Source organism: Monodon monoceros, unplaced genomic scaffold, assembly GCF_005190385.1.
Source record: "Monodon monoceros isolate NGI ecotype Baffin Bay Population unplaced genomic scaffold, NGI_Narwhal_1 Super_Scaffold_7, whole genome shotgun sequence".
Lineage (NCBI taxonomy): Eukaryota > Metazoa > Chordata > Mammalia > Artiodactyla > Monodontidae > Monodon > Monodon monoceros.
The window spans coordinates 96,222,925-96,248,602 of record NW_021703784.1 but is presented as its reverse complement, the minus strand read 5'-3'; the positions used below and the strand labels follow the sequence as shown (position 1 = coordinate 96,248,602).

The 25,678-nt window shown below is 39.9% G+C and overlaps 2 protein-coding genes and 1 pseudogene across 8 annotated transcripts in view; 2 read left to right on the top strand and 1 right to left on the bottom strand.

Annotated features, from left to right (window-relative positions):
* Positions 1-9,891, top strand: part of LPXN (leupaxin) — a 42,453-nt gene extending 32,562 nt beyond the window's left edge. For all 7 annotated transcript variants that reach the window (XM_029207528.1, XM_029207525.1, XM_029207527.1 and 4 more), the window contains 2 exons: positions 8,163-8,311; positions 8,635-9,891. In XM_029207528.1, the coding sequence (XP_029063361.1) occupies positions 8,163-8,311; positions 8,635-8,904 (419 nt within the window). In that variant the 3' untranslated portion in view covers positions 8,905-9,891. The remainder of the gene's footprint in view (positions 1-8,162; positions 8,312-8,634) is intronic.
* A 6,710-nt stretch (positions 9,892-16,601) lies between these two features.
* On the bottom strand, positions 16,602-17,160 carry LOC114887614 (annotated as a pseudogene).
* Positions 17,161-19,225: 2,065 nt separating this feature from the next.
* LOC114887613 (olfactory receptor 1444-like) overlaps positions 19,226-25,678 on the top strand; it is a 17,827-nt gene continuing 11,374 nt past the window's right edge. Inside the window, 1 exon segment of the mRNA XM_029209400.1 lies at positions 19,226-19,252. Within this exon segment, the coding sequence (XP_029065233.1) occupies positions 19,226-19,252 (27 nt within the window).

The window sequence follows — 25,678 nt, the reverse complement described above, 5'->3', positions numbered from 1 at the left end:
TCTCAGTTCCCACAGAGAGGTCAAGGTCAGAATGCATTTAAGCTAGGGGTGTGACATTCCAAGTTAGGCTTTGAAGTTAGGCCTAGATTTGAATTTCAGCTCTTCCACTGACATTGGTTATACGTAATTTCTTTGAGCTTCCCTTTTCTCACTTGTAAAATGGGAGGAATGCTGTGAAGAATCTAATTTTGATTTAATACTGTAGGGAGAGCCCTCAGTTGGAACCAGTACAAAGTACTTCCCTGCACAAATGGGATTGCTAATAGTCCTCTTCATTTTAGGTAGACTCTCCTTGTAAATGCTAAAGAGAGTTTCTTCCAGAAAAGTTCACCTGTTTATACATGTTCTAGTTAATCTTGAAGTGGGGCAACCCTCTTCTGAAGCTGATGGTCTCAATTTTGCTATTGTAATATTGTTCACATGTCTTCTCATTCATTAAATATTTATTGAGCAGCTACTATGTGTGTGTCAGTTACTATTCTAGGTACTAGGGAGACAAAAAACAAAGTTCCTGCCTTCATGGTGCATGTATGCTAGTGAGAAAGACAGACAATAATCAAACTAGCCAACTAACTAACTAATTAACTAACTTGCTCTATGTGTCGGGAGAGGTTGTGGGGAGAGTGACAGGGTTCTGTTTGAAATAGGGTGATCTGATCAGTTGTTCTCTTAAGCAGACTCCTGAGTTAAGTGAAGAGCCAAACCATCCGGGTATCTTGGGAAGTGATTTTTGAAGCAGAGGGAATATATCACTTGAATAAGTGCTTGAGGATGCATTAGTTTATTATATTTTTCTTTTTCTTAATGTAGAGACAATAAGAAGGCTTTGCATAAAATTTCATTTATAATCTATTACCTTCTTAACCTAATGCAACAAAAAATTTGCCCTACCAATATTTTTCTACATTTATTAATATTTATGAATACAAAAGTTATAGTGTATCTGAAATTCCTTTTTTTTTAACTTAAGCATTTCTCCATGTTGTTTCATAATTTTATAATAATAATTTAAATAATATCAGTTATTCCATTAGGGCTTATATTATAATTATGTAAACAAATTATAATGGATTATATGCCTGAAGATGTTCATTGAAGCATTATAGTTCCAAATACTGAAAACAACTGCAATCAATGTGCTTGTAATAGTATAGTTAGATTACTTCTGGTGTCTTAGTAGTGTTGTAATGACTATCTATTTTTTTTAATTAATTAATTAATTTATTTATTTGTGGCTGCGTTGGTTCTTCGTTGCTGCACACGGGCTTTCTCTACTTGCGGCGAGCAGGGGCTACTCTTGTGGCTACCACAACTCTACTGTTGTGGTGCGCTTGGCTTCTCGTTGCGGTGGCTTCTCTTGTTGCAGAGCATGGACTTTAGGCACACGGGCTTCAGTAGATGTAGCACACAGCTCAGTAGTTGTGGCTCACGGGCACTAGAGTGCAGGCTCAGTAGTTGTGGCGCACGGGCTTAGTTGCTCCGTGGCATGTGGGATCTTCCTGGACCAGGGCCCAAACCCATGTCCCCTGCATTGGCAGGTGGATTCTTAACTACTACACCACTAGGGAAGTCCTGTAATGACTATCTTTAAACGTAGAATCTTCTCTTGAATTATTTGTACGGATTAATTTCCAGGATTGAGATATTTATATATTTAAAAGAAATCTTTTTTTTTCTTAATCTTTATTGGAGTATAATTGCTTCATAATACTGTTAGTGTCTGTTGCACAACAAAGCAAATCAGCCATATGCATACACATGTCCCCACGTCCCCTCCCTCTTGAGCCTCCCTCCCATCCTCCCTATCCCACCCCTCTAGGTCATTGCAAAGCACCGGGCTGATCTCCCTGTGCTATGCTGCCGCTTCCCACCAGCCAACTGTTTTACATTCAGTAGTGTATACACGTCGATGCTACTCTCACATCGCCCCAGCTTCGCCCTCCCACCCCATGTCCTCAAGTCCATTCTCTATGTCTACCTCTTTATTTCTGCCCTGCAACTAGGTTCATCAGTACCATTTTTTTTTTTAGATTCCATATATATGTGTTAGGATACAGTATTTGTTTTTCCCTTTCTGACTTACTTCACTCTGTATGACAGACTCTAGGTCCATCCACCTCACTACAAATAGCTCAATTTCGTTTCTTTTTATGGCTGAGTAATATTCCATTGTGTATATGTGCCATGTCTTCTTTATCCATTCATCTGTTGATGGGCATTTAGGTTGGTTCCATGGCCTGGCTATTGTAAATAGCTGCAATGAACATTGGGGTGCGTGTGTCTTTTTGAATTATGGTTTTCTCAGGGTATATGCCCAGTAGTGGGATTGCTGGGTCATATGGTATTTCTATTTTTAGTTTTTTAAGGAACCTCCATACTGTTTTCCATAGTGGTTGTATCAATTTACATTCCCACCAACAGTGCAAGAGGGTTCCCTTTTTACCACACCCTTTCCAGCATTTATTGTTTCTAGATCTTTTGATAATGGCCATTCTGAATGGTGTGAGGTGATATCTCATTGTAGTTTTGATTTGCATTTCTCTAATAATTAGTGATGTTGAGCATCTTTTCATGTGCCTCTTGTCCATATGTATGTCTTCCTTGGTGAAATGTCTATTTAGATCTTCCACCCACTTTTTAACTGCATTGTTTGTTTTTTTTGATATTGAGCTTCATGAGGTGTTTGTATATTTTAGAGATTAATCCTTTGTCTGTTGTTTCATTTGCAAATATTTTCTCCCATTCTGAGGGTTGTGTTTTTGTCTTGTTTATGGTTTCCTTTGCTGTGCAAAAGCTTTTAAGTTTAAATAAGTCCCATTTGTTTATTTTTGGTTTTATTTCCGTTACTCTAGGAGGTGGGTCATAAAAGATCTTGCTGTGGTTTATGTCAAAGAGTGTTTTTCCTATGTTTTCCTCTAAGAGTTTTATAGTGTCTGGTCTTACATTTAAGTCTTCAATCCATTTGGAGTTTACTTTTGTGTATGGTGCTAGGTAGTGTTCTAAATTCATTCTTTTACATGTAGCTGTCCAGTTTTCCCAGCACCACCTATTGAAGAGTCTGTCTTTTCTCAATTTTATGTTCTTGCCTCCTTTGTCATAAATTAGGTGCCCATACGTGTGTGGGTTTATCACTGGGCATTCTATCCTGTACCATTGATCTATATTTCTGTTTTTGTGCCAGTACCATTCTGTCTTGTTTACTGTAGCTTTGTGGTATAGTTTGAAGTCGGGGAGGCTGATTCCTCCAACTCCGTTTTTCTTTCTCAAGATTGCTTTGGCTATTTGGGGTCTTTTGTGTTTCCATACAAACTGTAAAATTTTTTGTTCTAATTCTGTGAAGAATGCCATTGGTAGTTTGATAGGGATTGCATTGAATCTGTAGATTGCTTTGGGTAGTATAGCCATTTTCACAATATTAATTCTTCCAATCCAAGAGCATGATGTATTTCTCCATCTATTTGTGTCATCTTTGATTGCTTTCATCAATGTTTTATAGTTTTCTGAGTACAAGTCTTCTGCCTCCTTAGACAGGTTTATTCCTAGGTATTTTATTCGTTTTGTTGCAGTGGTAAATGGGAGTGTTTCCTTAATTTCTCTTTCTGATTTTTCGTTGTTGGTGTGTAGGAATGCCAGAGACTTCTGTGCATTAATTTTGTATCCTGCAACCTTACCAAATTCATTGATTAGTTCTAGTAGTTTTCTGGTGGCATCTTTAGAATTCTCTATGTGTTGTATTATGTCATCGGCAAGCAGTGACAGTTTTACTTCTTCTTTTCCAATTTGTATTCCTCTTATTGCTTTTTCTTCTCTGTTTGCCGTGGCTAGGACTTCCAAAACTATGTTGAATAAGAGTGGCTAGAATGGACATCCTTGTCTTATGCCCGATCTTAGTGGAAATGCTTTCAGTTTTTCACCATTGAGAATGATGTTTGCTATGGGTTTGTCGTATATGGCCTTTATTATGTTGAAGCAGGTTCCCTCTATGCCCACTTGCTGGAGAGTTTTTATCATAAACGGGTGTTGAATTCTGTCAAAAGCTTTTTTTACATCTATTGAGATGATCATATGGTTTTTATTCTTCGATTTGTTAATATGGTGTATCACATTGATTGATTTGCATATATTGAAGAATCCTTGCATCCCTGGGATAAATCCCACTTGATCGTGGTAGATGATCCTTTTAATGTGTTGTTGGATTCTGTTTGCTAGTATTTTGTTGAGGATTTTTGCATCTATATTCATCAGTGATATTGGTCTGTAATTTTCTTTTTTTGTAGTATCTTTGTCTGGTTTTGGTATCAGGGTGATGGTGGCCTCGTAGAATGAGTTTTGGAGTGTTCCTTCCTCTGCAATTTTTTGGAAGAGTTTGAGAAGGATGAGTGTTAGCTCTTCTCTAAATGTTTGATAGAATTCACCTGTGAAGCCATCTGGTCCTGGACTTTTGTTTGTTGGAAGATTTTTAATCCCAGTTTCAATTTCATTACTTGTTATTAGTGTGTTCATATTTTCTATTTCTTCCTGGTACAGTCTTGGAAGATTATACCTTTCTAAGAATTTGTCCATTTCTTCCAGGTTGTACACTTTATTGGCATGGAGTTGCTTTTAGTAGTCTCTTAGGTGCTTTGTATTTCTGCGTTGTCTGTTGTAATTTCTCCTTTTTCATTTCTAATTTTATTGATTTGAGTCCTCTCCCTCTTTTTCTTGATGAGTCTGGCTAATGGTTTATCAAGTTTATCTTCTCAAAGAACCAGCTTTTAGTTTCATTGATCTTTGCTATTGTTTTCTTTGTTTCTATTTCATTTATTTCTGCTCTGATCTTTATGATTTCTTTCCTTCTGCTAACTTTGGGTTTTGTTTGTTCTTCTTTCTCTAGTTCCTTTAGATGTAACATTAGATTGTTCATTTGACATTTTTCTTGTTTCTTGAGGTAGGCTTGTATAGCTATAAACTTCCCTCTTAGAACTGCTTTTGCTGCATCCCATAGGTTTTGGATCGTCATGTTTTCATTGTCATTTGTCTCTAGGTATTTTTTGATTTCCTCTTTGATTTCTTCAGTGATCTCTTGGTTATTTAGTAACGTATTGTTTAGCCTCCATGTGTTTGTGTTTTTTACGTTTTTTTCCCTATAGTTGATTTCTAATCTCATAGCATTGTGGTCAGAAAAGATGCTTGATATGATTTCAATTTTCTTAAATTTACTGAGGCTTGATTTGTGACCCGAGATGTGATCTATCCTGGAGAATGTTCTGTGCGCACTTGAGAAGAAAGTGTAACCTGCTGTTTTTGGATGGAATGTCCTATAAATATCAATTAAATCTGTCTGGTCTGTTGTGTCATTTAAAGCTTTTGTTTCTGTCTGGATGGTCTGTCCATTGGTGTAAGTGAGGTGTTAAAGTCCCCCACTATTATTGTGTTAACTGTCGATTTCCTCTTTTATAGCTGTTAGCAGTTGCCTTATGTATTGAGGTGCTCCTATGTTGGGTGCATATATATTTATAACTGATATATCTTCTACTTGGATTGATCCGCTGATCAATATGTAGTGTCCTTGTCTCTTGTAACATTCTTTATTTTAAAGTCTATTTATCTTATATTAGTATTGCTACGTCAGCTTTCTTTTGATTTCCATTTGCATGGAATATCTTTTTCCATCCCCTCACTTTCAGTCTGTATGTGTCCCTAGGTCTGAAGTGGGTCTCTTGTAGACAGCATATATATGGGTCTTGTTTTTGTATCCATTCAGCAAGCCTGTATCTTTTGGTTGGAGCATTTAATCCATTCATGTTTAAGGTAATTATCGATATGTATGTTCCTATTACCATTTTCTTAATTGTTTGGGTTTTGTTTTTGTATGTCCTTTTCTTCTCTTGTGTTTCCCACTTAGCGAAGTTCCTTTAGTATTTGTTGTAGAGCTGGTTTGGTGCTGCTGAATTCTCTTAGCTTTTGCTTGTCTGTAAAGCTTTTGATTTCTCCATCGAATCTGAATGAGATCCTTGCCGGGTAGAGTAATCTTGGTTGTAGGTTCTTCCCTTTCATCACTTTAAGTATATCATGCCACTCCCTTCTGGCTTGTAGAGTTTCTGCTGAGAAGTCAGCTGTTAACCTTATGGGAGTTCCCTTGTATGTTATTTGTCCTTTTTTTCCTTGCTGCTTTCAATAATTTTTCTTTGTCTTTAATTTTTGCCAATTTGATTACTATGTGTCTTGGCATGTTTCTCCTCGGGTTTATCCTATACGGGACTCGCTGTTCTTCCTGGACTTGGGTGGCTATTTCCTTTCCCATATTAGGGAAGTTTTCGACTATAATGTCTTCAAATATTTTCTCGGGTCCTTTCTCTCTTCTCCTTCTGGGACCCCTATAATGCGAATGTTGTTGCGTTTAATGTTGTCCCAGAGGTCTCTTAGGCTGTCTTCATTTCTTTTCATTCTTTTTTCTTTATTCTGTTCCACAGCAGTGAATTCCACCATTCTGTTTTCCAGGTCACTTATCCGTTCTTCTGCCTCAGTTATTCTGCTATTGATTCCTTCTAGTGTATTTTTCATTTCAGTTATCGTATTGTTCATCTCTGTTTGTTTGTTCTTTAATTCTTCTAGATCTTTGTTAAACATTTCTTTCGTCTTCTCGATCTTTGCCTCCATTCTTTTTCTGAGGTCCTGGATCATCTTCACTATCATTTTCTGAATTCTTTTTCTGGAAGATTGCCTATCTCCATTTCATTTAGTTGTTTTTCTGGGGTTTTATCTTGTTCCTTCATCTGGTACATAGCCCTCTGCCTTTTCATCTTGTCTATTTTTCTGTGAATGTGGTTTTTGTTCCACAGGCTCTAGGATTGTAGTTCTTCTTGCTTCTGCTGTCTGCCCTCTGGTGGATGAGACTATCTCTATACTGATCTTTCTAATATAAGATTACAGGTTTTTTTCCTTTACTAAAATTGTTTTATATTATGCTTGTATCTTTTTTCACACTGAAAGCCTTGCCTAGCAAGGGTATTACCAAATTACTATAACTGATTATTTGCTTTCTTATAAATCTACGCATATTATTTTAAAGAAATCAATATAAATGTTGCAAAAACAAGATTATTGAAAAAAGCTTAAAATTTCTTTGTAGCTCTTTTTGTCTTTAGGATAGATCCAGTATGACTATACAGTCAAAATACTGTGTTTTAAAGCCACGTGAATGAATCATTGCCTTTCTTTAGTCATATCATCAATTTGATATACAGTTAAGTTAATTTGCTTAAACTTAATTTAATTTTTAGGGATTTTTTTTTCTATTTTATTTTATATTTTTAAAAATTTTATAAAACAATACCTTAAATCATGCATCCAGTTAGGAACTCTTGTATTAACTATATTTTTCTGAGATATAATTAGCAGATATTTTCCTCAGTTTGTCCTTTGTCTTTGCTTATGATATCTTTTCGTCATGCATAAGTCATTCATATGTATTTTTAATGTAGCTAAATTTATTAGTCTCTAACTTGCTTTTTAAATGTGAGCCGTTTTTATTACAATTTTCTCATTCCTCGATTAAAGAGAAACCTATCCATATTTAATTCAAGTATTTGTAGGGTTTTAATTACTATATTTAGATCTTGCATAGATTTGGAAATTATTACTTAATAGTACTTTATTTTTAAGTATTAGGCACTAGGGATATAATGTGACCAGAGCAACAATATCTAGTTTCTTTCAGAGCAAATGTTCCATTGATGTACGACAGACCACGACATTTCATATAATGGAAAATGTTATAAAGACAATAAAAAAGATGAAGTGTAGATACAGGCTAAAGAGATGCCTCTCTGATAAGATGATATTTGAGCTGATTTCTGAAACACAAGGTGAAGCTAGCCATATCAAGGCCTGGGGCAGAACTGTACAGGCTGAGGGAATACTCAGTACAAAGGCACTGAGGAGGAATAGACCTTAATGCTTATTGAATGCTTAGTATGAACCAGGCACAATACGGAAACACTTTACCTGCATTATCTCATATATTTCTTCTAAGAGCCCTTTGCGGTAGGTATCCATTAGCACCATTTTGAATATGAAGACCCTGAGTTTGGGAGAGTTTAAATTATTGGCCTCTTCTCAGTCTCTAACTTGGTTTAAGGTCTCACAGTGCAGTAGTAAACCCTTGATTTTTCTCTCTCCAGGCTTTCATGAGAAGGACAAGAAGCCGTATTGCCGGAAGGATTTCTTAGCCATGTTCTCACCCAAGTGTGGTGGCTGCAACCGCCCAGTGCTGGAAAACTACCTTTCAGCCATGGACACTGTCTGGCACCCAGAGTGCTTTGTCTGTGGGGTCTGTATACTCACTTATCTCTTGGATTTAGGGAAAGTCAGGGTTCTCCTTTCTGAGAGGCAGCTGGTAAGAGGGTTCACAGCTCGGGATGAGAACTTGACAGGGGCCTTCTTAAAAGGAACACAAAACACAGCCTCCATTGTGGGCATTTGCTTGTCTGTCTTGCAGATGGGCAATATTCTAGCCTCTATTTGTCAAGAACCCAAGTGAATTCCTGCACTGGCAGGAAACTGGCAGGGATTTCAAGGCTGAAGTTTTGCTGATGCTTTTACTGCTTGACGTCTGCCTCCCTTTTCTTTTTCTTCTCTCCACCACCCCACCAGGACTGCTTTAGCAGTTTTTCCACTGGCTCCTTCTTTGAACTGGATGGACGTCCCTTCTGTGAACTCCACTACCATCACCGCCGAGGAACCCTTTGCCACGGGTGTGGGCAGCCCATCGCTGGTCGCTGCATCAGTGCCATGGGCTACAAGTTCCACCCTGAGCACTTTGTATGTGCTTTCTGCCTGACGCAGCTGTCGAAGGGAATCTTCAGAGAGCAGAATGACAAGACCTACTGTCAACCCTGCTTCAATAAGCTCTTCCCCCTGTAATCTCAGCTATACCTACACCCTCTTCTGATTTGCTATAAAATTTAAACCAAGTGAGGAAAGAGTACTTTTGTACTTACTGACCTTCTGCTCAATAGGCTTACAGAGAAAGCAAAGGTGATGGACAAATAAGGGAACGTCTAGATGTTACACGACTAGGCTTGTGGTATTAAGTTTTGATTTAAAGTCTTACTTTTTTTTTATCAGGTACTTGAATTTAGATCTGGGACCTGCTGTCTAGTGCCTCTGCAGATGTATTTTCCACATGCACACATTCATTCCACACTGGTTTACTCACATTTCTCCATTTTCACCCCTATGATGACTCTACTCAGATATTCTCTTTTCTGGCCCTCGTAACTGGGTCTTTTAAGCTACCCGCATTTCCCTGTGACTCACTTTCTCACAATCACTGCTGCAGACTTTATTCTTGCTGTTGGGAATCATGATATCACTCTTAAGCTCCTTGCATTTCCTTTCAGTGTATTTCTTTTTCAAGAGAAAATAGATTTTTAACTGGACAACTTTGAATACTGACATCATTGATAAATAAAGTAGCTTGTGGTTTTAATGACTCAATGTCATATTACTTTGGTAAATAAACTTTCTGCTTCCCATGTTATATACTAGGCACAATGTGCAATTAAATTTGTATCATACCTCTTGTTTACTTCCATACAATGGACACTTCGTTTAAATCAAAAGAAATTAAAAGGGGGGACTCCTAGTCACTAACTTTTCTCTTAATTTGGGCTCATAACATTCACTTTATTTTATTCTTTGCACTTTGGTGATTGATTAAAAGATGGCAAAGCTTCTTAAAAGTTTTTCATCACTTTGTTTACCTATGGAAAAAGTGATCTCCACTAGGCAATTCCAAATTCATATTTGCATATGTATGCATATCTCCAAACTCATAAATTTGTATCTATTTGTCCAATTTTCTTGTATATCAATTATATCTCAATAAAGCTGTTTGAAAAAATGAAACATGCATCTTCTTTAATTCATAGTTTTCTCATAAAGACAAACAAGATGGCTGTTCTTAGAGCATCTCTGAAGAAAGATGCTATAAAACCTCATTTCACCATTTTCCAGTTAGAATTAGGAAATCCCAGGCCCACCTAAAAAAAATCTCCACTTAATTATTTTTTCCTCTGAAAAATATTATAAGTAAAATTGTACAGGGCTTCCCTGGTGGCGCAGTGGTTGAGAGTCCACCTGCCGATGCCGGGGACACGGGTTCGAGCCCTGGTCCAGGAAGATCCCACATGCTGTGGAGCAACTAAGCCTGTGTGCCACAGCTACTGAGCCTGCTCTCTAGAGCCCGTGATCCACAACTACCGAGCCCATGAGCCACAACTACTGAAGCCCACGCGCCTAGAGCCTTGCTCTGCAACAAGAGAAGCCACCGCAGTGAGAAGCCTGCGCACCGCAACGAAGAGTTGCCACCACTAGCAGCAACTAGAGAAAGCCCATGCAGCAACGAAGACACAACGCAGCCAAAAATAAATAAATCAATATATTAAAAAAAAATTTTTTTTAATTACTGAGGAAAACTCCTTCACTGGAGGTATTTTTAAAAATAGGGCTGAAGTTGGTGTCTTTAGATTATTGATGTGGGCCCAGAATCTCTTGGAGAACTGAAATGGATTAAATGATTCTTGCTAAGCTGTATCATTTTGGTCTCCTTTATTGGAACGGATGATAAGGGGCTTTTGAAACTTAAAAGGAAGTAGTAACAGTTAATTCTATAAAATAGGAACTCCAAAGGCATCCAAACTACGTGGGAGGTCACCCAGGTAGTGAGCCAGCAGCTGGGTTTTTGTCCTGTTGGGCTGGCTGAGAACCAGACTAAGCAAAATATATGTCCGATCTCTAAACATCCTCTTTACTGCATGTGACTCTGTGATGTCATTTGCAGATGTTAATATGGTTGCTTTGGGAATTTGACAAAGGAAACTTGGGTTTTAACCCTTAAGAAAGAACATTCAGGGGCTGACTTTTTTTTTTTTTTAAGGATTAGCTGTTTTGAGATTTCAGTAGAATCTATGTATTTAAAAGTTTCGAAGAAAAACCAGAGTTTACTAAGGTGAAATTAAGAAGTGAAAACTTTTTCTTTTCATGATGAAAGTAAGTGGTTATATATTTGTTCAAAAGGAGATGCTGCCTTCAGGACCAGGGTTTTAGCAACAAGGAAACCACTCAAAATTTTAAAGTTCGCCTGTTTAAAAAAATACTATTATTACACTGATATATACCTGTTGACTCTTGGTTCTGAGTAAGTTATAGCTTTTAAAATATAAACACAGGGAACTCTACCTAATGCACTGTGGTAACCTAAATGGGAGGGAAGTCCAAAAGGGAGGGGATACCTGTATGTGTATGGCTGATTCATTTTGTTGTGCAGTGGAGGCTAACACAACATTGTAAAGCAACCATACTCCAATAAAAATTAATTTAAAGAAAAATGTAAAACCTACCCTCAAAAGACAGGTTTTTCCCACCTGTGAGGCTATATATTTTTATAAAAGAATGTGCCATAGATTGGGAACTCTGTTCTCAAGGAGGAAATCCTCAGTTTGGCCAATGATTCTTTGGAATAAGTACAGAGTCCTTCAAGGTGATACTTCGATAAAGATGGCAATCATTTTTCTATACGAGTTCTAGCACGTAATCTTGTAGGATGGCTGCTGGCTACAGGCTCCCTGTTTGTGACCAGCAGAGGGAGAGAGAGTACTTTTCTCTATCTTTGCAAGCAAAAGTCCTGAGATCATCCTAACTGTACTAGCTTAGGTCACATACCCACCAGTGATTTTTGCTGGGGAATAGTACTACGCAGCTTGCCTTAAACCAGACTAGATCATTTCCAGAGTTAGGGGCAGGACTAAGTTTCTAAAAACACAGGGGCTCTGTAGAGGAGATGTGAATATTGAAATATCTGGGTACTGGTAAAAAGAGGGCAATCTTGAATTTATATGACTCTATGTTCAAAAACAAAAATATTAAAGAGCTTCTGAGTTTCAAGATAATATGGAAGGTAAACTAGATCTTTCCAGTGCCCTGAGGGAACATGCCTGAGAACTTTACAGGATGTAAAAGCAGAGGAGAGCCAGGAACAGGATGTTAAAAGCAACATATGGCAGAGATACTGACCTTCCCTAGGCCCTGGGGTGTGGGGCGGGGCACGGCATTAAGAAACATCAAAAACAGGTTCAGTGTGAGAATCTGAGAAGGGAGATCTTCTAGCTGAAATAAAGGTGAGAAGGAGTGACAACTCTCTCCAGGGGCAAGTGTCTCAGGTGTGAGCAGGTCCTTAATAAGGGTAGAGGTGGCAGCCACTAAAATATGAAACTAGAAAGGTGACTACTTACCCTCAAAATATTGTGGAGGTTGTGTTATTAGATAAAACTCTCCATCAGGGCAGCATGTAAGTGCTGAGAACCCAGAGGTCAAAGGGGAAATGGAAATCTACTGGGATCCCCTGGAGGAGGAAGAAAGAATTCTCAGATCAGTGCTGGTGCTTGAGTTGTGCTTGTTACAAATGTATAATTTTGCCCAGAGGCAGCAATGTCTCAATCTATTCGGTAAAATACTGTTAATGGAGGAGGTTCCTCCTCCCCAGTTATGGTAGGTGCATAGTGTTTAAATCAACTTCCTGTGAAAAGACATCTCGTAACTGCATTTAGGTTGACAGGCCATGGATTCTGATACTTGCATAGACATTCTGGCATCCTGGTGAGAGCAATCCATCTTGCCTCCCTATTTTAGGTATCACCAAATCTCAACAAATATTGCATTCTAGGAATAACATTTCTGCCTGGGAAAACTATCCCAATTCCAGTGAGAGATATCTCAGATCACGGGTGTAAATGATACAACTCCTATAGCTGAGAATGAACAAATCAAGAAATCAGACAGGACTTTACTTCCTGTAAACTTTAATTCAGAGTTGGTGAGACAATTTGATTTTGGATTTTATTGCCTTTGGACTTTGATATGCTATGTTGCATTATATGACGGGGCTAACTGGGGATATGAAATAGAATGGAAGTACATTTCTCAGCATCATTTTTTTCAGTCTAGTTTCTCCACAATGAACTGCATGGCTCCCATTTTTCAGTCCATGTGCTTAGGTGGGGCTGACTTTAGGCTCAGCTCCAAGGCTCAGGCCTGACCAGTAAATGTTCTTTGTTCTTCTTGATCAAGGTGATTGGATCAGGGGTAGATATGTGACCCTAGCAAAGCCAATCAGATTGCTCCCCAGGACCTTCCCTGGAATTATTGGGAAAGAGGCCCCTGATTTGTTTAGGATTCTGCCTCGGAGGATATTAAAAGCCCTTTGCTGCTGAGAAGTAGTATCTTTAGCATCACTTGGGGAGCCTGAGAACGAAGCCTACACAGAGGAAAGTGGAGATAAATAATGGAGAGGCAATGTCTTCTTTTTTTTGAGCCACTCAGTCTTAGCATATCAGCATCTTAGCTTCAGACTGGGAAGCTGTAACTTTTCTTTTTTCGCTTCAGCCGATTTGAGTTGGAATTGTGTCACCAATTAATTGAGTAAGCAGAACAGACATATTCTTTCTTTTGTAAACTTAAAGTATTGTGAAAAAATGAATAAATGAACAAGTAAACGCTATAGTGGTACAGAATGTACACTGCATGTCACCATGAAAAACAAAGAGACCAAAAAACTAGATGCTCACTGCCCAGTACTTTTTACATTAGAGCACAGTGAAATGCTGTATTTTAAGTCTGAGGCATCCTGTGCATAGCTCATATATTTAGAAAACAAACTTCTTGTTCCTGTCCAATTTGTTAGTAAAGTTGAGTAATGTGTATCAATATCACTAAGGGGGCAAAAAAGAGGGAAGGGTGCTGCCATCCTCTGAGATGCAAAAATGTGTTGAAAATCATGTTATATATGCTCCTTTGTCTAGTGCCCCTGCATAGAAAATGAGTAGATCTTTAATGTTACTGTAATGCTGTGTATTTGTAGTGAAAAATAGTTTAAAAAACTTGATGCCTTACTTGCAAACAAAAAAGGAAAAACGTTGGAAAATTATAAGAGAATTATATTTACCTTTACCCGAAAGTTGGTACTTGAAGAAAATTGGGTTTATAAGAGCTTGAGGAAGACAAAGAAGACATTTATAGTGATGCTGAGAGGAGATTGTAGGGATACTTTTTAGTGCTCTGGAGGTTGAGGGTGATGGTTTTCATTATGTCCAATGACACTGGGAAAATATGACTTTCCCTGTCTGGTGCCCTTGCATTTTCAGATATGAGTTAGGAAATATTGGAGGCTCAAAAATAAGGTGGGGGAGCTTAGAGAGAGAGACATTTTCCTAAAATAATCTGAAAATTTTGAAAGAGAGGGAAAGAAGGGGGGGAGAAGGTTATGGGATATACAAGAGAACTTGTGAGTTGGACAAGGTGAAATTTCCAGAGCTTCCAGTAAAGAAGGAAACATGGGGAAACAAGAAGGGTGACGTACAACACACTCTGTGGGGAACAGTGGTTGTAATGGGGATCCTGTTACTCAGTTAATTCCCTTATGCAAATTGCCTGGGGACACTACCTTTCATCCTGGAGTGTCTTTTAGTTTGGGTTTTCCTAGAAGTGGACCCTGAGACTAGAATTCGTGTGCAATAGGGTGTTGCTGGATGTACAGGTGGCGGGGGGCGAGGGAATGAGACAGCAAAGGGCCAATTCAGCGTTCGTTAATGAACAGGTTGCTGCTGGGGAAGTTGGAGCTCAACGCTCTTCGTGCCCTCTGAGGTTTATTGTAGACCACATGGGATGCCTTCTAGTCCCCCCTCCCCCCACCTCTGCCTCCCTCTATGCAAGCTGGACATGCTTCTGACCAAAGAAAGCCTTTAGTCTGAGTCACAGGTGCTTGCAGTAGGAAGCATCAGCGTGCCCCTGGCCATGAGTACCACCAGATACGGAAACTTAGAGCATCTGTTGGGGAAAGTTATAAGGAGGTAAGCATGTAAGAAAAAATGCACTGGAAAGGTCTTCGAGTCACCGATGATCACATTTGGAATGGGTCGTAAGCCATTTGTTTGCAGAATTTTAAAATGTTCCCAGTTCTAGAAAGCTTAATGCATGACACTAGCTTACAGCTAGTGTAGTAATGGCAGAGGGGATTTAGGGAGGAAGAGAGTGGGCGATGGGATTATTATTTCCGTTTTACCTATGGAAAAATGATCAATTACATGAATAGGCCAAGATCACTCAATTTTAGTGATAGCACTAGAACCAGGCCAATGTCTGTTTAGTATCCCTTGCCTGGGACACTTTCTCTTAGGCTTTACTTCAACAGTGTAAAATACATCTCAGAAATATGTCCCATGAGGTGAATTTTCAAGGGATGAGTGAGGGCACCAGGGCAGGAAGGGTGATCCAGTGGTGCAACCTATGTTGTTTAGGGGTATAGTGGCAAGAACTGTAGCCTTGGTATCAGACAGACCCAAGTTCACAGGCCAATTGTACCACTTACAAATTATGTAAACGTTAGTTAAGCTATTTATCTTCTCCAAACTTCAGTTTCATAATATGCTCAATGTGGGTAATAATACCTCCCACGTGGGTTTGCTGTGAGGATTAACCAAGATAATAAGTGTGAAAGAGCTTTGTAAACCTCCAAGAACCATACATAAAAGGCATTAACAAAATAGTCCAAGAGATAAGCAAGGAAGTCAGTATAGCTTCCCTCTGCAGAATTTCCATGGAGACTGTGAAACCATGGCAGGCTTTTAGCTGTTTTTGGATGATTTTAGAAATCTTTTTTAGGGATAAGGATGAAAGCTGATGGAACTGAAAATGCTGGGAGATTAGGAGAAGAGCTTCAGTGTGAGCTAAAAATCTTCCTTTGCAGCAACATATTGACAAAGTAATGCTCAAGACAGAATGATTTCCATGGCACAGGAAATCCATCCAGTTAGCTGCTTCCCCTAGATAGAAAACAGCGAACCCAGGTTAAGGAAGCAGAACCAAGGGAAAAGAGTTCAGGAACCTTCCAAGGCCAGGATGTTCACTGCCTGTCAATGGCTTAACCATAATTCAAGCGAAATTCCCAGGCATCATTATTACTTGTATTAGTTTTGCCAGAGGTGCTATACCAAAACACCACAGACTGGATGACTGAAACAGCAGAAATTTATTTTCTTATAGTCCTAGAGGCTGGAAGTCCAAGATCCAGGTGTCGACAGGTTTGGCGTCTCCTAAGTTCTCGTTCCTTGTCTCGCTGATGGCCACCTTCTCTCAGTTGTCCTCACATGTCCTTTCCTCTGTGCATGTGTCTCCCTGGTGTCTCCGCCTCTTCTTATAAGAACAACGGTCCTATTGGATTAGGGTCCCACCCTTATGGCCTCATTTAATCTAAATTACCTCTTTGAAGGCCTTATCTCCAAACACAGACACATTGGGAATTAGGGCTTCAACACATAGTTTTTTTTTTCTTTTAATTGAAGTATAGTTGATTTACAATGTTGCATTAGTTTCAGATAAACAGCGAAGCAACACATGGACTTTGGTGGGACACAATTCAGTTCATAATATTAAAAGGATACAGTGGCAAAGATACAATTCCACATGCTTTCTGGTCATAAGCTTGGTGGCTTCACTCTGTTATCTAATTCCAAACTCATCAACAGGCAAATTTTGATCCTTTTTTTTTTTAAATAGACACTTTATTATATACACAGGTCATAAAGTCCCAGACTTACCATTAGCCACATAAATATAGACCCTGCTCACTGTTTAATATGATCAAGCTCGTACAACTTTAGCATGGCTTTGAGGCCAGCAACCCCAGTGTCTATCTAAGTGGGGGTCTGATCTTGCTGAGATGTAATATCACTATTTCTGTTCTCATAACCAGCAGCTTTCTTTTGTTCAATGAATACAGTTCTTTGATTCTGCTCTTTTCTACACTGAAATCTAATTTTGTATCTGTTCTGATTTTTATCACTTCATCCATAACTTGTTTTAATTGATATAGGTCAAGTTTCATTTTCTCATTTTCTGCTTTGAAGGATGGAAATTTGCTCCTCTTCATAATAATTGTATCCTTTTTCACATTAGCAACCTGAGACATTATCTGCTGAAGAATGATGTCCTGCTACATTTTGGTGACATATCTTTGTAGATGAGATCCATGTTGGCCTCCATGATCTTGACCAATGCAGATGCAATGATTTCTGCTTGTCGAGTAGTAAACCCATTTCCTTCAAGTAAACACACTAAGGCATGGGTTTATGGCTCATTTGGGACTGATGTATTTGAACTTTAGTTAAAATATGGTGACAGCTTTTTTTTTTACAATTTTTATTTTTATTTATTTGTTTATTTTTTGGCTGTATTAGGTCTTCGTTGCTGTGCATGGGCTTTTCTTTATAGTTGCGGCAAGCAGGGGCCACTCCTCGCTGGGGTGCGTGGGCTTCTCATTGAGGTGGCTTCTACTGTTGCAGAGCACAGGCTCTAGGCACGTGGGCTTCAGCAGTTGCAGCTCACGGGCTCAGTAGTTGCAGCATGTGGGCCCTAGAGGGTGCGGGCTTCAGTAGTTGTGGCTCGCGGGCTCTAGTAGTTGTGGCTCGTTGGCTCTAGAGCGCAGGCTCAGTAGGTATGGCACACGGCTTCGTTGCTCTGCGGCATGTGGGATCTTACCAGACCGGGACACGAACCCGTGTCCCCTGCATCGGCAGGCGGACTCTCAACCACTGCACCACCAGGGAAGCCCTGGGGACAGCTTTATGATGTGGGTCTTGACTTCAGGTGAAGGCTTCTGTCCAGCTCTACTGCTTACTAGTTCTGTTACCTTGTGCAATATCATTTGACTTTTTATCATCTCTTTGTTCATTCACTCAGTGGATTCACTCAACATCTCTTTTGAGATATATTGTGGAAGCTAAAGCTGCGTTAGAAGGGTAGCTCTAAGGATGATCAGAGTTGAGAAGTATTTTTTGGATGTTTGTGTGCTGAGAGGACGAAGGTCACAGAGATGGAGATATTGGAGGCTTAAGATGAATAAGGTAATCAAACTAGATACAACAGGGGACAAATGAGATGGAGGCTGAGATGAGGTGTTATCCTCAGGAATAAGGATGGTCCATCTTCTATGAGTTTACATATGCAAATGTGCTGTGCAACAGCCGATGGCTGTTGGTTTCCTCTTTAAAGGCAAGGGGGAGATATATTTCAAAGCACCAGTTTAAACTGTTTCTTTTTTATTTTTCACTAACAAAGAAGCCCTCAGGGTTTGCAAATCTACAAATAGATAATTTTCCTTTTTTATTCTTAATGAGAAGCATACAGTGTTTTTTAACATTACCACGTCTGGTGATCTGAATGTTAGTTTGGTGAGTTAAAGACAAATAAATTTGCCCTAAGTGAGCTCCTCAAATGACATCCCTGTTCCTAGTCCAATTTCTTAAATAGAAAATCAGGTAGGATTTGCATAATTTGGTAGGCAATTACTGTTTACAGGACTGTTCTAGGTTCCAGGGGAAAACCTAAGATAGTAAGACTCAGTCTCTGTCTTCAAGGAGCTTACAGTCTAGGAAGAGTCACACATTCAGCCCTAATATGAGCTTGTCCATACAGGAGGGTTTCTTCCTTGGCAGCAGAGGTCAGGGCAGTGAAAGACGAAGGACCTACAGGTGGGAAACGTGGAAGTATTTGGTTCTGGGAAAGGAAACAAAAGGAGGAAATTTGGAAAAGTGATATAAAGAGAAGGAGGCACACATGTTTCTCAGAACCTCAGAGAAAAACTTCATGGTAGAGAAGGCTCTAATTTGAATCTTCACGTGGAAGCAGGAAAAGAAAACTGGGACATTCCAACCTGGGGCAGGGGTGTGGGGCAGGGCGGAGAAGCATGAAGTAAGGCAAAGGGGAAAATGTGCCTGATATGGTAGGTGGAGAAAGGAGCTCCTTTATTGAGGATCTAAGGTGTGCCTTTCCGGGTGTGCGTGGATAAAGTAGGATACTTGGTAGTAATAAAGAGAATGAACATAATCACACTACTCTATATAAAACAGATAATCAACAAGGACCTACTGTATAGCACAGGGTACTCTCCTCAATATTCTGTAATAACCTATACGGGAAAAGAACTTGAAAAAGAATGAATATATGTATATGTATAACTCAATCGCTGCTGTACACTGGAAACTAACACAATATTGTAAATCAGCTCTACTCCAATATAAAATAAAAATTAAACTAAAAAAAGGAAGAGAAATAAAACTGCAAAGGTTGGTTGGGGCTAGTTTGCTTTGAATGTCAGGCTGGAGAGGCCGTACATTAATCTGTAGGCAACATGCAAGTCATCGAAGTTGTGAACTTGGTGGGTTGAAGGGAGAATGCAAGGCAGAGGGAGGTGTGACCACGCATGAGGTGAGGTTCCAAGCTTCTCACGCACGCTCCATTGTCCCACCAGATTTTATCTACAAAATACATATTTGAAGATAAAATTATTAATAATTTGAAGATGACAACTGCAGAGCATTAAACCCCAAGGATGGGGCCCTTCTGAGCATGGGTCCCCATGTGACTACACTAGATGCATGTCTGTGAAGCAGGATCTGGAGTGGCCTTTAAGAATATTGTTTCAGGGGCTTCCGGGAAGATGGCCGAAGAGTAAGACGCGGAGATCACCTTCCTCCCCACAGATACACCAGAAATACATTTACACGTGGAACAACTCCTACAGAACACCTACTGAACGCTGGCAGAAGACCTCAGACCTCCCAAAAGGCAAGAAACCCCCCACGTACCTGGGTAGGGCAAAAGAAAAAAGAATAAACAGAGACAAAAGAATAGGGACGGGACCTGCACCAGCGGGAGGGAGCTGTGAAGGAGGAAAGGTTTCCACACACTAGGAAGCCCCTTCGCGGGTGGAGACTGCGGGTGGCAGAGGGGGGAAGCTTCGGAGCCACAGAGGAGAGCGCAGCAACAGGGGTGCGGAGGGCAAAGCGGGGAGATTCCCGCACAGAGGATCAGGACCGACCGGCACTCACCAGACCGAGAGGCTTGTCTGCTCCCCGCCGGGGTGGGCGGGGCTGGGAGCTGAGGCTCGGGCTTCGGTCGGATGCAGGGAGAGGACTGGGGTGGGCGGCGTGAACACAGCCTACAGGGGGTTAGTGCGCCACGGCTAGCCGGTGGGGGAGTCCAGGAAAAAGTCTGGACCTGCCGAAGAGGCAAGAGACTTTTTCCTCCCTCTTTGTTTCCTGGTGCGCGAGGAGAGGGGATTAAGAGCGCTGCTTAAAGGAGCTCCAGAGACTGGCGGGAGCCGCGGCTAACAGCGCGGACCCCAGAGACGGGCATGAGACGCTAAGGCTGTTGCTGCCGCCACCAAGAAGCCTGTGTGCGAGCACAGGTTACTATCCACACCCCCCTTCCGGGGAGCCTGTGCAGCCCACCACTGCCAGGGTCCTGGGATCCAGGGACAACTTCCCCGGGGGAACACACGGTGTGCCTCAGGCTGGTGCAACGTCACGCCAGCCTCTGCAGCCGCAGGCTCGCCCCGCACTCCGTGCCCCTCCCTCCCCCTGGCCTGAGTGAGCCAGAGCCCCCAATCAGCGACTCCTTTAACCCCGTCCTGTCTGAGCGAAGCACAGACGCCCTCCGGCGACCTACACGCAGAGGCGGGGCCAAATCCAAAGCTGAGCCCCTGGGAGCTGTGAGAACAAAGAAGAGAAAGGGAAATCTCTCCCAGCAGCCTCAGAAGCAGTGGATTAAAGCTCCACAATCAACTTCATGTACCCTGCATCTGTGGAATACATGAATAGACAACGAATCATCCTAAATTGAGGAGCCGTGTGGATGAAAGGCTCTTGGTGCTGCAGTCAGGAGTCAGCGCTGTGCCTCTGAGGTGGGAGAGCCAACTTCAGGACACTGGTCCACAAGAGACCTCCCAGCTCCACATAATATCAAATGGTGAAATCTCCCAGAGATCTCCATCTCAACACCAGCACCCAGCTTCACTCAACGACCAGCAAGCTACAGTGCTGGACATCCTATGCCAAACGACTAGCAAAACAGGAACACAACCCCACCCATTAGCAGAGAGGCTGCCTAAAATCATAATAAGTCCACAGACACCCCAAAACACACCACCAGACGTGGACCTGCCCACCAGAAAGACAAGATCCAGCCTCATCCACCAGAACACAGGCACTAGTCCCCTCCACCAGGAAGCCTACACAACCCACTGAACCAACCTTAGCCACTGGGGACAGACACCAAAAACAACGGAAACTACGGACCTGCAGCCTGCAAAAAGGAGACCTCAAACATAGTAAGATAAGCAAAATGAGAAGACAGAAAAAAACACACAGCAGATGAAGGAGCAAGATAAAAACCCACCAGACCTAACAAATGAAGAGGAAATAGGCAGTCTACCTGAAAAAGAATTCAGAATAATGATAGTAAAGATGATCCAAAATCTTGGAAATAGAATGGACAAAATGCAAGAAACATTTAACAAGGACCTAGAAGAACTAAAGATGAAACAAACAACGATGAACAACACAATAAATGAAATGAAAAATACTCTAGATGGGATCAATAGCAGAATAACTGAGGCAGAAGAACGGATAAGTGACCTGGAAGACAAAATAGTGGAAATAACTACTGCAGAGCACAATAAAGAAAAAAGAATGAAAAGAACTGAGGACGGTCTCGGAGACCTCTGGGACAACATTAAATGCACCAACATTCGAACTATAGGGGTTCCAGAAGAAGAAGAGAAAAAGAAAGGGACTGAGAAAATATTTGAAGAGATTATAGTTGAAAACTTCCCTAATATGGGAAAGGAAATAGTTAATCAAGTCCAGGAAGCACAGAGAGTCCCATACAGGATAAGTCCAAGGAGAAATATGCCAAGACACATATTAATCAAACTGTCAAAAATTAAATACAAAGAAAACATATTAAAAGCAGCAAGGGAAGAACAACAAATAACACACAAGGGAATCCCCATAAGGTTAACAGCTGATCTTTCAGCAGAAACTCTGCAAGCCAGAAGGGACTGGCAGGACATATTTAAAGTGATGAAGGAGAAAAACCTGCAACCAAGATTACTTTACCCAGCAAGGATCTCATTCAGATTTGATGAGGAAATTAAAGCCTTTACAGACAAGCAAAAGCTGAGAGTTCAGCACCACCAAACCAGCTTTACAACAAATGCTAAAGGAACTTCTCTAGGCAAGAAACACAAGAGAAGGAAAAGACCTGCAATAACGCACCCAAAACAATTAAGAAAATGGGAATAGGAACATACATATCAATAATTACCTTAAATGTAAATGGACTAAATGCTCCCACCAAAAGAAACAGATTGGCTGAATGGATACAAAAACAAGATCCATATATTTGCTGTCTACAAGAGACCCACTTCAGACGTAGAGACACATACAGACTGAAAGTAAGGGGATGGAAAAAGATATTTCATGCAAATGGAAACCAAAAGAAAGATGCAGTAGCAGTTCTCATATCAGACAAAATAGACTTTAAAATAGAGACTATTAGAAGAGACAAAGAAGGACACTACATAATGATCAAGGGATCGATCCGAGAAGAAGATATAACAATTGTAAATATTTATGCACCCAACATAGGAGCACCTCAATACATAAGGCAAATACTAACAGCTATAAAAGGGGAAATTGACAGTAACACATTCATAGTAGGGGACTTTAACACCCCACTTTCACCAATGGACAGATCATCCAAAATGAAAAGAAATAAGTAAACACAAGCTTTAAATGACACATTAAACAAGATGGACTTAATTGATATTTATAGGACATTCCATCCCAAAACAACAGAATACACATTTTTCTCAAGTGCTCATGGAACATTCTCCAGGATAGATCATATCTTGGGTCACAAGTGAAGCCTTGGTAAATTTAAGAAAATTGAAATTGTTTCAAGTATCTTTTGCAACCACAACACTATGAGACTAGATATCAATTACAGGAAAAGATCTGTAAAAAATACAAACACATGGAGGCTAAACAGTACACTACTTAATAACGAAGTGATCACTGAAGAAATCAAAGAGGAAATAAAAAAATACCTAGAAACAAATGACAATGGAGACACAACGACCCAAAATCTATCGGATGCAGCAAAAGCAGTTCTAAGAGAGAAGTTTATAGCAATACAATCCTACATTAAGAAACAGGAAACATCTCGAATAAACAACCTAACCTTGCACCTAAAGCAATTAGAGAAAGAAGAACAAAAGAACCCCAAAGTTAGCAGAAGGAAAGAAATCATAAAAATCAGATCAGAAATAAATGAAAAAGAAACGAAGGAAACGATAGCAAAGATCAATAAAACTAAAAGCTGGTTCTTTGAGAAGATAAACAAAATTGATAAACCATTAGCCAGACTCATCAAGAAAAAAAGGGAGAAGACTCAAATCAATAGGATTAGAAATGAAAAAGGAGAAGTAACAACTGACACTGCAGAAATACAAAAGATCATGAGAGATTACTACAAGCAACTCTATGCCAATAAAATGGACAACCTGGAAGAAATGGACAAATTCTTAGAAATGCACAACCCGCCAAGACTGAATCAGGAAGAAATAGAAAATATGGACAGACCAATCACAAGTAGTGAAATTGAAATGGTGATTAAAAATCTTCCCACAAACAAAAGTCCAGGACCAGATGGCTTCACAGGTGAATTCTATCAAACATTTAGAGAAGAGCTAACACCCATCCTTCTCAAACTCTTCCAAAATATAGCAGAGGAAGGAACACTCCCAAACTCATTCTACGAGGCCACCATCACCTTGATACCAAAACCAGACAAGGACGTCACAAAGAAAGAAAACTACAGGCCAATATCACTGATGAACATAGATGCAAAAATCCTCAACAAAATACTAGCAAACAGAATCCAACAGCACATTAACAGGATCATACACCATGATCAAGTGGGGTTTATTCCAGGAATGCAAGGATTCTTCAATATACGCAGAACAATTAATGTGATAAACCATATTAAAAAATTGAAGGAGAAAAACCATATGATCATCTCAATAGATGCAGAGAAAGCATTTGACAAAATTCAACACCCATTTATGATAAAAACCCTGCAGAAAGTAGGCATAGAGGGAACTTTCCTCAACATAATAAAGGCCATATATGACAAACCCACAGCCAACATCATCCTCAATGGTGAAAAACTGAAAGCATTTCCACTAAGATCAGGAACAAGACAAGGTTGCCCACTCTCACCACTCTTATTCAACATAGTTTTGGAAGTTTTAGCCACAGCAATCAGAGAAGAAAAGGAAATAAAAGGAATCCAAATCGGAAAAGAAGAAGTAAAGCTGTCACTGTTTGCAGATGACATACTATACATAGAGAATCCTAAAGATGCTACCAGAAAACTACTAGAGCTAATAAATGAATTTGGTAAAGTAGCAGGATATAAAATTAATGCACGGAAATCTCTGGCATTCCTATACACTAATGATGAAAAATATGAAAGTGAAATCAAGAAAACACTCCCATTTACCATTGCAAGAAAAAGAATAAAATATCTAGGAATAAACCTACCTAAGGAGACAAAAGACCTGTATGCAGAAAATTATAAGACACTGATGAAAGAAATTAAAGATGATACAAATAGATGGAGAGACATACCACGTTCTTGGATTGGAAGAATCAACATTGTGAAAATGACTCTACTACCCAAAGCAATCTACAGATTCAATGCAATCCCTATCAAACTACCACTGGCATTTTTCACAGAACTAGAACAAAAAAATTCACAATTTGTATGGAAACACAAAAGACCCAGAATAACCAAAGCAATCTTGAGAACGAAAAACGGAGCTGGAGGAATCAGGCTCCCTGACTTCAGACTATATTATAAAGCTACATTAATCAAGACAGTATGGTACTGGCACAAAAACAGAAATATAGATCAATGGAACAGGATAGAAAGCCCAGAGATAAACCCACGCACATATGGTCACCTTATCTTTGATAAAGGAGGCAGGAATGTACAGTGGAGAAAGGACAGCCTCTTCAGTAAGTGGTGCTGGGAAAACTGGACAGGTACATGTAAAAGTATGAGATTAGATCATTCCCTAACACCGTACACAAAAATAAGCTCAAAATGGACTAAAGACCTAAATGTAAGGCCAGAAACTATCAAACTCTTAGAGGAAAACACAGGCAGAACACTCTATGACATAAATCACAGCAAGATCCTTTCTGACCCACCTCCCAGAGGAATGGAAATAAAAACAAAAATAAACAAATGGGACCTAATGAAACTTCAAAGCTTTTGCACAGCAAAGGAAACCATAAAGAAGACCAAAAGACAACCCTCAGAATGGGAGAAAATATTTGCAAATGAAGCAACTGACAAAGGATTAATCTCCAAATTTTATAAGCAGCTCATGCAGCTCAATAACAAAAAAACAAACAACCCAATCCAAAAATGGGCAGAAGACCTAATAGACATTTCTCCAAAGAAGATATACAGACTGCCAACAAACACATAAAAGAATGCTCAACTTCATTAATCATTAATGCAAATCAAAACTACAATGAGATATCATCTCACACCAGTCAGAATGGCCATCATCAAAAAATCTAGAAACAATAAATGCTGGAGAGGGTGTGGAGAAAAGGGAACCCTCTTGCACTGTTGGTGGGAATGTAAATTGATACAGCCACTATGGAGAACAGTACGGAGGTTCCTTAAAAAACTACAAATAGAACTACCATATGACCCAGCA